The sequence below is a fragment of the Trichomycterus rosablanca genome, chromosome 14 (assembly GCF_030014385.1).
Source record: "Trichomycterus rosablanca isolate fTriRos1 chromosome 14, fTriRos1.hap1, whole genome shotgun sequence".
In the NCBI taxonomy this organism is placed as follows: domain Eukaryota; kingdom Metazoa; phylum Chordata; class Actinopteri; order Siluriformes; family Trichomycteridae; genus Trichomycterus; species Trichomycterus rosablanca.
In genome coordinates this window covers 910,001-921,958 of record NC_086001.1, presented here as the reverse complement: position 1 = coordinate 921,958, position 11,958 = coordinate 910,001, and the positions used below count along the sequence as shown (strand labels likewise).

The 11,958-nt window shown below is 40.1% G+C and overlaps 1 protein-coding gene across 1 annotated transcript in view; it reads right to left on the bottom strand.

Annotated features, from left to right (window-relative positions):
* Nucleotides 1–8,437: 8,437 nt before the first annotated feature.
* LOC134325965 (serine/threonine-protein phosphatase PP1-beta catalytic subunit) overlaps nt 8,438–11,958 on the bottom strand; it is a 19,837-nt gene continuing 16,316 nt past the window's right edge. Inside the window, exons 6-8 of the mRNA XM_063008158.1 lie at nt 11,398–11,549; nt 9,189–9,323; nt 8,438–9,051 (exon numbers count right to left, since the gene is read on the bottom strand). Of these exons, the coding sequence (XP_062864228.1) occupies nt 8,947–9,051; nt 9,189–9,323; nt 11,398–11,549 (392 nt within the window). The 3' untranslated portion in view covers nt 8,438–8,946. The remainder of the gene's footprint in view (nt 9,052–9,188; nt 9,324–11,397; nt 11,550–11,958) is intronic.

Here is an 11,958-nt window from a genome sequence, read left to right as displayed (position 1 = left end):
AGCTATTGTTGTCGTTTTTGTGTGTTTTGCGTATGAGCCCACCACCGCTGAGATCCCAAACTCCAGAGTTCCTGAGGAATCTCGGCTGTTCTTTCGACCTAGGACCTCATCCAAGAGGAACAATTGGTTGCGTCAAGGGAGGGAGGGTCTACAAGGGTTCCGCTTGTAACGGGGAATTGGAAATGACAAGATTACGAGCGGGGGAAGAGACACTGGATGGAAATTTTAATGAGATGTATATCAGTGGGACGCGCAGTTTGAGTGTCGAACAATGCAGGGGTTTGTTTTTATTTGGTTTTGGACAAAGCCGCATGTGTTCCCGTCCCTCGACCGAAATGTTTCTGATAGTCCAACATTACCACGTCACACAGTACACGTCCCTTACAGTTGTCTGATAGACCGATCCGGGGACGCCTGAGCAGCCTGGAACTAACTCCACCTACACAGTAGTGAGCCTAGATGATGTTCTAGCTGCATTTAATTTAGAAGTGTAAAAAGTAATCACACGTGATTGGACGGGAAAATCAAAAGGCTGTTGGCGCAGGAGATCTTGTGATGTCATAACTCTATTTTAAAGTATACATCGATCAGCCATAACATTAAAACCACCTCCTGGTTTCTACACTCACTGTCCATTTTATCAGCTCCACTTACCATATAGAAGCACTTTGTAGTTCTACAATTACTGACTGTAGTCCATCTGTTTCTCTACATGCTTTGTAACCCCCTTTCATGCTGTTCTTCAATGGTCAGGACCCCCACAGTGCAGGTATTATTTAGGTGGTGGATCATTCAGCACTGCAGTGACACTGACATGGTGGTGGTGTGTTAGTGTGTGTTGTGCTGGTATGAGTGGATCAGACACAGCAGCGCTGCTGGAGTTTTTAAATACCGTGTCCACTCACTGTCCACTCTATTAGACACTCCTACCTAGTCGGTCCACCTTGTAGATGTAAAATCAGAGACGATCGCTCATCTATTGCTGCTGTTTGAGTCGCTCATCTTCTAGACCTTCATCAGTGGTCACAGGACGCTGCCCATGGGGCGCTGTTGGCTGGATATTTTTGGTTGGTGGACTATTCTCAGTCCAGCAGTGACAGCGAGGTGTTTAAAAACTCCAGCAGCGCTGCTGTGTCTGATCCACTCATACCAGCACAGTCAGTAATTGTAGAACTACAAAGTGCTTCTATATGGTAAGTGAAGCTGATAAAATGGACTGAGTGTAGAAACAAGGAGGTGGTTTTAATGTTATGGCTGATCAGTGTATTTTCTACGTCAGGTCTTTGAGAATGGAATTTTTGGGGGCAAAAGTCAACGGACGGCGAATTATTACGATTCGGTTGTTGATCCGGATCCTGCTAAAGCAGATTCAGATGAGGAAGCTCCTACCATCCGCTTACCAGAAATAAACTTACAACATTAATCAAAATAAAAAAAATACCAAGATTTATACCTTGGATCATGGATTTATAAAACTTTCCATGAGCAAGAGCACCAAACCTTTTGTCATCCTTGCTGAAAGTGTAGGAATAAGATCATAACCCGTGTCAGGGGGGTCCTAGAATTGTTTTTTCAACACAGAGGGGAGTAAGAGTAGGTGCCAGCAGGTGGATAGTGAACAGTAGATAATTTATTCTGATCTTCTGATCTAGAACCGAGTAGCCCAAACTTAGTGACTCCTGAAATAAACTCTGCATTAAAAGACTCGTCTGACCCCTGAACCTGACCGCGACCGAGCCGAAACCTGATCATCCAGTTACAGTACAATGCCTGCTTATGTTTTTTTTTGTTTTTTTTCACAGACACCCTGGCAGCGGCGGCGACGCGAAGCCTCGGGCATTTTATGTTCCGCCAGAACGTAATCTCGCTGTCAGATGGGTGACACGCCGGCGAGCGCAGCCGTGTAGAACCAGCACTCTGAGTGGTACGGTAAAAAAAACCTGAGCTTAATGATCACGCCTGAGGTGTGTTCGCTCACAACGCACTTTTACTTTTCACGTGTAATTAGTCTCGAGGAATTCCAGAGGGCTTGGTTCGCGTTCCGGAGAAATAAAGAGCTTCACGAGGGCACGCAAGCAGTCAGATCCAGATCAGATACAGTCTTGCGCTACATTTTGGGAGGGTGTGTAAACTTTTGCACGTGTAAAACACCTCTGAGGGTTTGAACTCTCGAGTCTGCGTCTCGGCGGTGCTACCGGTCTGCCTGGGCGCCCACTTTTCGGCCGTGACTGAGGAGCACAAGGTCGGGCAGGGTTTCCTCTTATTAGTGCTGCAACAGCGACCCCTGCTGTCTGCTTTAGGCAGTACACAGAGTGTAGCGTGTCTCTCCGTATCCATGGCAGGTATTTATCAAACACACCCTCTCTGACTTCTGTACAGTGGCAAACCGCTTCTTTTCACCTGTCAGAGACGGTTTTACACCGAGAGAGTCATGCACTGCTCTCCATTATTCATCATCTCTGTGCAGCACCTCAGTCAGCCAGCAGAGGCCGCTATTTCACCACCAAGAGGGGGAATCCCTATGACCCCTGACGACAGATACGGCCAGTCATGTCTGTGTAGGCAAGGGGGTTTAGGGCCTTGCTCAACCAACAGGGGCAAACTGACAATGAAGGGGGTTTTAGTTCTTCAGTCCTGGTTCTTGTTAGCTCTGAGGATGTGCTGTTGTAGAGAATGTAGACGTAGCAGTGAGAGGAATGAGGAAGGTGAGGAGTTGAACATAGCTGAGATGTTTCCGTGCTGTCGTCAGGTCCTGATCGTGGATTAATGATGTTACAGAACACACAGTACTGATGATGTGATGATGTGATGATGTGAGGTGTGATGATGAGCTTCAGAACTTCTGTTCTCATGAGCTCTGCTGGATCTGCTGACTGATAAAGCACCAGGTTTGAGTTTGTCAGCATGCGTTACCGCGTCCTACACAATTGATGAGTCAAGGTGGCACTACCAGCTGGGCCACTGTGCCATCTTAATAATAACAATAAAATATAATAATAATAATAATGATAATAATAATAATAATGATAATAATAATAATAATAATAATAATTAAATATAATAATTATTATTGGTAAAAAGTAATAATATTTAAATATTATTACTTTTTACCAATAATAATTATTATATTTAATTATTATTATTATTATTATTATTATCATTATTATTATTATTATTATATTTTATTGTTATTTTAAATATAACAGAAATAATGGAATAATAATAATAATAATAACAATAACAAAAACAACAATAAATAATAATAAATGTAATAAAAATGTATAATAATAACTAATAATAAAAATAAGAATAATATTAATCATAAATAAATACAAATATAATAATATAAAAATTTAAATAATAGAAAAAATAATAAAAAAATAAAATTATTCTTATTGTGTGTTTGTGTTTATATGATTTGTGTGTGTGTGTTGTATGATTTGTGTGTGTGTTGTGTGTATGTGTTTGTGTACTGTGTGTGTATATGTATGTTTTGTGTGTGTGTGTATTGTGTGTGTATATGTATGAGTGTGTGTATATATACAGTATGTGTGTGTGTGTGTGTGTGTGTGTGTGTGTGTATATATATATATATATATATATATATATATATATATATATATATATAAATGATTTGTGTGTATATGTGTGTGTGTGTGTGTATATATATAAATGATTTGTGTGTATATGTGTGTGTGTGTGTGTGTGTGTGTGTGTGTGTCAGTATCAGACCATAATGATCTGTAACAGGTGAGTTTCTGTACCAGCTGAACCGTCCTCACACTTCTTTGGCGCTCTGTGTTTGAGTGACCTTTGACCTGTACTAATGTATAGAGTGGAGCAGGTGGAGGTTCAGCTGTCAGGTTCAGGGGTTCCTGCTGACCGCAGCAGCTGGACGCGTCCATCACTGAATCGCTCCGTCTTTCCTTTGTAGCTTTAACATCAGCCGCGTTTCTGGGAAGCCTTTCTACAAGACTTTGGAGTGTGTCTGTGGGGATTTGTGCCCTTTCTCTCAGTTGGGTCAGTGAGGTCAGGCACTGATATTGGAACAGACGTATAATTTGGACGTACCCGATGTTTCCAAACCAGATCGGTTTATTTAGCTCGTCTGATCTGCGATCATGACCGTATGACCCGGTGCCTCCTGGTTATAAAATGACCTGGAGAGTGCGAGCGCTGACGTCCCTGCCCGGTACGCGCCGTCCGCCAGGGCTCGCCCTCTAATCTGTGGGCCGAGGCGTCAGAACAAAAGCCGGTCGCGGGCGTGTTCCCTCGTCATAAATCATAAAGTCACATGACGTGTAGTTTCATGTTTACTGAGCGTGCGGCGTCTCAGAGGAGCCCATTCTACTGCCCGTGTCTGTCTGTGCCAAAAGTATTCGGACGCCTGACCGTGAGCTCGAACGTTATTAAAATAGAGCGACCTCTGCGTGTGATCTTTTCAGCTAAAACAACAGCCGTTCTCCTGAGAAGCTTCTCACAAGACTTCTGTGTATGGGAATTTGTGCCTATTCTAATCTGAGACAGTATGGCTGGGCACTGTCAGTGTTCCGGTTCATCCCAGAGCTGCTGCCTGAGCTCAGGGCTCCTGAGCTTTTCTTCATGACTGGAACAGGAAAGGACCTTCCCTAAACTGTTGCTTCGAATTCTAAAGAATATTGTTTCCTTTATATGATTGATTTATGACACCAGTAATTAGACGGTGCGTCCCGATACTTTCGTACATGGTAAGAACAGATGAGTGTTCCGCTCGTGACCCTGAACTGATCATTAGCAGCAGGCACGAACACGTCGAGATGAAAGTCGATCGCTGCGCCCGCAGGTGAGGCACAGAAATAGAAAAACTGGATATTAAAATGATTTTAGGGTTTGACGCCTGGTGCAGGACTTTAAAATCCACTTCATTTATTGTTTACAGTCGAGTAAGCTTGATTTCAGATTGATTGGGGACATCAGACCCCAGAAATTAGGACATCAGACCCCAAAAAAGGAGAGCATTAGACCCCAAAATAAAGAACATCCGATCCTAAAAAGGAGGAACATCAGACCACAAAAAGGACATCAGACCCTAAAAAGGAGAACATCAGAGCCCAAAAAGGAGGGCACCAGAGCCCAAAAAGGAGGAACATCAGACCCTAAAAAGGAGGAACATCAGACCCTAAAAAGGAGAACATCAGAGCCCAAAAAGGAGGGCACCAGAGCCCAAAAAGGAGGAACATCAGACCCTAAAAAGGAGGAACATCAGACCCTAAAAAGGAGAACATCAGAGCCCAAAAAGGAGGGCACCAGACCCCAAAAAGGAGGAACATCAGACCCTAAAAAGGAAGGCACCAGACCCTAAAAAGGAGGGACATCAGACCCTAAAAAGGAGGAACATCAGACCCTAAAAAGGAGGAACATCAGAGCCCAAAAAGGAGGGCACCAGACCCCAAAAAGGAGGAACATCAGACCCTAAAAAGGAGGAACATCAGACCCTAAAAAGGAGGAACATCAGACCCCAAAAAGGAGGAACATCAGACCCTAAAAAGGAGGAACATCAGACCCTAAAAAGGAGAACATCAGAGCCCAAAAAGGAGGGCACCAGACCCCAAAAAGGAGGAACATCAGACCCTAAAAAGGAAGGCACCAGACCCTAAAAAGGAGGGACATCAGACCCTAAAAAGGAGGAACATCAGACCCTAAAAAGGAGGAACATCAGACCCTAAAAAGGAGAACATCAGAGCCCAAAAAGGAGGGCACCAGACCCCAAAAAGGAGGGACATCAGACCCTAAAAAGGAGGAACATCAGACCCTAAAAAGGAGGAACATCAGACCCTAAAAAGGAGAACATCAGAGCCCAAAAAGGAGGAACATCAGACCCTAAAAAGGAGGAACATCAGACCCTAAAAAGGAGGAACATCAGACCCTAAAAAGGAGAACATCAGACCCTAAAAAGGAAGGCACCAGACCCTAAAAAGGAGGGACATCAGACCCTAAAAAGGAGGAACATCAGACCCTAAAAAGGAGGAACATCAGACCCTAAAAAGGAGGAACATCAGACCCTAAAAAGGAGGGCACCAGACCCCAAAAAGGAGGAACATCAGACCCTAAAAAGGAGGAACATCAGACCCTAAAAAGGAGAACATCAGAGCCCAAAAAGGAGGGCACCAGACCCCAAAAAGGAGGAACATCAGACCCTAAAAAGGAAGGCACCAGACCCTAAAAAGGAGGGACATCAGACCCTAAAAAGGAGGAACATCAGACCCTAAAAAGGAGGAACATCAGAGCCCAAAAAGGAGGGCACCAGACCCCAAAAAGGAGGAACATCAGACCCTAAAAAGGAGGAACATCAGACCCTAAAAAGGAGGAACATCAGACCCCAAAAAGGAGGAACATCAGACCCTAAAAAGGAGGAACATCAGACCCTAAAAAGGAGAACATCAGAGCCCAAAAAGGAGGGCACCAGACCCCAAAAAGGAGGAACATCAGACCCTAAAAAGGAAGGCACCAGACCCTAAAAAGGAGGGACATCAGACCCTAAAAAGGAGGAACATCAGACCCTAAAAAGGAGGAACATCAGACCCTAAAAAGGAGAACATCAGAGCCCAAAAAGGAGGGCACCAGACCCCAAAAAGGAGGGACATCAGACCCTAAAAAGGAGGAACATCAGACCCTAAAAAGGAGGAACATCAGACCCTAAAAAGGAGAACATCAGAGCCCAAAAAGGAGGAACATCAGACCCTAAAAAGGAGGAACATCAGACCCTAAAAAGGAGGAACATCAGACCCTAAAAAGGAGAACATCAGACCCTAAAAAGGAAGGCACCAGACCCTAAAAAGGAGGGACATCAGACCCTAAAAAGGAGGAACATCAGACCCTAAAAAGGAGGAACATCAGACCCTAAAAAGGAGGAACATCAGACCCTAAAAAGGAGGGCACCAGACCCCAAAAAGGAGGAACATCAGACCCTAAAAAGGAGGGCACCAGACCCTAAAAAGGAGAACATCAGACCCCAAAAAGGAGGAACATCAGACCCTAAAAAGGAGGGCACCAGACCCCAAAAAGGAGGGCACCAGACCCCAAAAAGGAGGAACATCAGACTCCAAAAAGGAGGGCATCAGACCCCAAAAAGGACATCAGAGCCCAAAAAGGTGGGCATCAGACCCCAAAAAGGACATCAGAGCCCAAAAAGGTGGGCATAAGACCCCAAAAAGGAGAACATCAGACCCTAAAAAGGAGGAACATCAGACCCTAAAAAGGAGGGACATCAGACCCCAAAAAGAGGACATTGGACCACAGAAAGGGGGACATAAGACCCAAAAAAGGAGGGCTGGAGCGCCGCCTTGTTACTCATTATCTTGAATATGGCGACATCTGCTGGGCTGATCTGGTTACTGCAAGTCTTCTGTTCTTGGTCTAATTAAATCACCTCCATGTCCACTTTGGAGCATTTAGTGTCCGTTTTTCCCCCAATTGTCCTCTCATGCTAGTCATATCCAATTACCCGCTTGTATTTCTCTTCCTTTTCACTGCTGCAGACCTCCAGTCTTGACGAGGAGGGCGTTATATACCACACGCCCCCTCCAACCCGTGTGCAGTACCAACCGCTTCTTCTCACCTGCACCAGGCGGGTTCATATGGGGTTTGGCGTATGTCTCTGTGCAGCAGCATCGATCAGCCTTATATTGTTAGTGCATATATACAATACACTGTATAGCCAAAAAATATTCAGATGCCTGACCATGACATCACATTTCAAAAACCCCAATAAGGAGGACATCAGACCCCAAAAAGGGGGACATCAGACCCTAAACACGAGGAACATCAGACCCCAAAAAGGGGGACATCAGACCCTAAACACGAGGAACATCAGACCCCAAAAAGGAGGACATCAGACCCCAAAAAGGAGAACATCAAAAAGATTGGCGTCAGTCCCCAAAAAGGAGGAACATCAGACCCCAAAAAGGAGGAACATCAGACCCCAAAAACAAGCACATCAGACCCCAAAAAGGAGGAAAATCAGACCCCAAAAAGGAGGAACATCAGACCCCAGAAAGAACATCAGACCCCAAAAAGGATAACATCAGACCCCTGAAAAGAGGGCATCAGACCCCAAAAACAAGCACATCAGACCCCAAACAGGAGAAGCATCAGACCCCAAAAAGGAGAACATCAAAAAGATTGGCGTCAGTCCCCAAAAAGGAGGAACATCAGACCCCAAAAAGGAGGAAAATCAGACCCCAAACAGGAGAAACATCAGACCCCAAAAAGAACATCAGACCCCAAAAAGGATAACATCAGACCCCTGAAAAGAGGGCATCAGACCCCAAAAACAAGCACATCAGACCCCAAAAAGGAGGAACACCAGACCCCAAAAAGGAGGACGAGACCCCAAAAAGGACATCAGACCCCAGAAAGGAGGAACACCAAACCCCCAAATAAACACACACACACACAGTTTGGGTTTATTCTGGTTTATTTACTGAAAATCCAGAACTTGTTGGTTCATTTGCGTTTCTCATGAACACGTCCTGCAAAAAAACAATAAAAGAAAACAGAAACAGAGAGAAATGGAGCTCGTGAATGTACATCGTTCTGGCAAACAGCAAACAGACAGAGAAGGTGAACACGCCCATATGCAGACACGTAGACGAGTGTGTGTGTGTGTGTGTGTGTGTGTGTGTGTGTGTGTGTGTGTGTGAGATTCATTAACATGTATACGTTTTCCCCAGAACACTGAAGATCATGTGGTTACACACACAGTGGTGGAAGGCTGGATGAGGGCGTGGCGAGGGGGGGGGGGGGGTGTTAGAAGACGTAGGGGGGAAAGTTTAATACGCTTCGAGCATCGTTTTAGCTACACAGCGGCAGAATCGCCACGGCGATCTCTCCTCGTACTTCATCATCACCCACTCACTCTTTCTTTCTTTCCTTCCTCGGGCCCCGTGTGTGCCGGGCCCCGCCCGTTCACCGCTTCTTGGGCGGGGCGGCCGTGCGGGGCGGCGTGACGGGGCGCCCCGAGTTCATTCCTCCGTACTGGTACTTGGCCTTCTTCTCCGACGGTTTCAGGATCTGAGCGAGAACACAAACAGGAGATCAACCAACCACAGACAGACAGACGACAAACACCAGATCAACCAGATCATTTTTCCTTTCACGCTCACGCCTGCACCGATTGTTTTTGTGAGTGTTGTGCTAGTGTGTGTTACCTGGAAGGAGCACATGAGGGTCTCGTCCACGCTCATCATGCCGCCGGCGTTATCGAACTCTCCGCAGTAGTTCGGAGCGGAGAACAGCGTGACCAGCTGACGTTTGGCAAAGAACTCATACCCATCCTCGACCACCTGTAATCACACACACCAACATTATTATGGACGGTCTCTCTGCGTGTCTGGATGTTGTTGATAGTTCTGCTGTGTGTAGTGGAGTCTGAACTTGTATCTGTAGGTGCAGTGATGAACCGTGTTTACTGACGATGGTTTTCTGAAGGTTCTGTTCAGTACAGAACTGTAGCTCCCACTGCTGCCGCCCCCCCCCCCCCCCCACACACACACATTTAACCAAGGCTTGCACAGACTGTCACACGCCCCCTTATATACTGATACTGATACTACTACTGATAATAAATTATATAAGAAAAATTTAAATAGTAAATTATTTATTATAATATTATCAAAAAACAATAACTACATAATAATAATTCATAATAGTTATCAGTAAAAACTAACTAATAATAATATAATAAATAATAATTAATAAACAATAAATAATTACAATAATAAAAATATTGTAAAAAATATTAATAATACTAATAACAATTAATAATAATAATAACAATAATAATACTTATAACAAAATAATAGATAATAAATAATAAGTAACAATTACACTAAGAATAACAGCAGACAGTAATTGATATTAATAAAAATGAACAATAATAATAATTTAAAAGTAATAATAGTAATACCAACAATAACATTAATAATAATAAAAATAATAATAATCAATAATATTATTAATTTATTATTAATAATAATAATAATAAATGACAACAATAATAATAATAATTAATAATAATAATTAATGATAATAGTAATAATAAATAATAATATTAATATAATAATAATAATATAAATGATAATAACAATAATAATAATAATAATATAATAATAAATAATAATAAATGACAATAATAATAATAATAATATAATAATAATATAATAATAAATAATAATAAATGATAATAATAATATAACAATAATAAATGATAATAATAATAATAATAATAATCATATAATAATAATAATAATAATAATATAATAATAAATAATAATAAATGACAATAATAATAATAATAATAATATAATAATAATAATAAATGATAATAAATGATAATAATAATAATAATAATAATAAATGATAAAAATAATATAATAATAATAATAAATGATAACAATAATAATAATAATAATCATATAATAATAATAATAAATGATAATAATAATATAATAATAATAATAAATGATAACAATAATAATAATAATAATAATCATATAATAATAATAATAAATGATAATAATAATATAATAATAAATGATAACAATAATAATAATAATAATCATATAATAATAATAATAAATGATAATAATATAATAATAATAATAATAATAATAAATGATAAAAATAATATAATAATAATAATAAATGATAACAATAATAATAATAATAATCATATAATAATAATAATAAATGATAATAATAATATAATAATAATAATAAATGATAACAATAATAATAATAATAATAATCATATAATAATAATAATAAATGATAATAATAATATAATAATAAATGATAACAATAATAATAATAATAATCATATAATAATAATAATAAATGATAATAATAATATAATAATAATAATAAATGATAACAATAATAATAATAATAATATAATAATAATAATAAATGATAATAATAATATAATAATAAATGATAACAATAATAATAATAATAATCATATAATAATAATAATAAATGATAATAAATGATAATAATAATAATAATAATAAATGATAAAAATAATATAATAATAATAATAAATGATAACAATAATAATAATAATAATCATATAATAATAATAATAAATGATAATAATAATATAATAATAATAATAAATGATAACAATAATAATAATAATAATAATCATATAATAATAATAATAAATGATAATAATAATATAATAATAAATGATAACAATAATAATAATAATAATCATATAATAATAATAATAAATGATAATAATATAATAATAAATGATAATAATAATAATAATACTACACTATGCTGCTCGGTTACTGATTATGATATTATGTTATGATGTTATGTGATATCATGTCTGTTATTATAAGGATCTACCTGATGTGCTCTACAGATGAGATCCAGATCGTGACGGTTCAGGAACTTGCTGACCACGTCAGCTCCAAAGGTGAAGGACACACCACGGTCGTTCTCTCCCCAACCCTGAACGTCTTTATCCGGGTCAGACCAGAGCAGGTCACACAGCAGCCCTGCAGGTCGCAGTAAAGAACATACACACTCAAAACAAGCACAGTGATAGTCATCCAGAATAATACTGAGAGAGGGGCGTGGTCCTGTAACAACTACGTGTGTTCCTAAATACAAAAAAATAAACGGCCTGATGCAGCACAGTGAAACGCTGACTCTGCTGCCAGCTGGGCACTCTGTGGACCTGTGGGGTGTTTGGAGAGTCACCTGGTCTAAAAGAAAGTCAGTGTGCTCCTCTAATCATCACTTATCTTCTACTGCCTGAGCTTCACCCACCTGAGCTTCACCCACCGTACCTTCTACCACCTGAGCTTCACCCGCCTGAGCTTCACCCGCCTGAGCTTCACCCGCCTGAGCTTCACCCACCTGAGCTTCACCCGCCTGAGCTTCACCTGCCTGAGCTTCACCCAC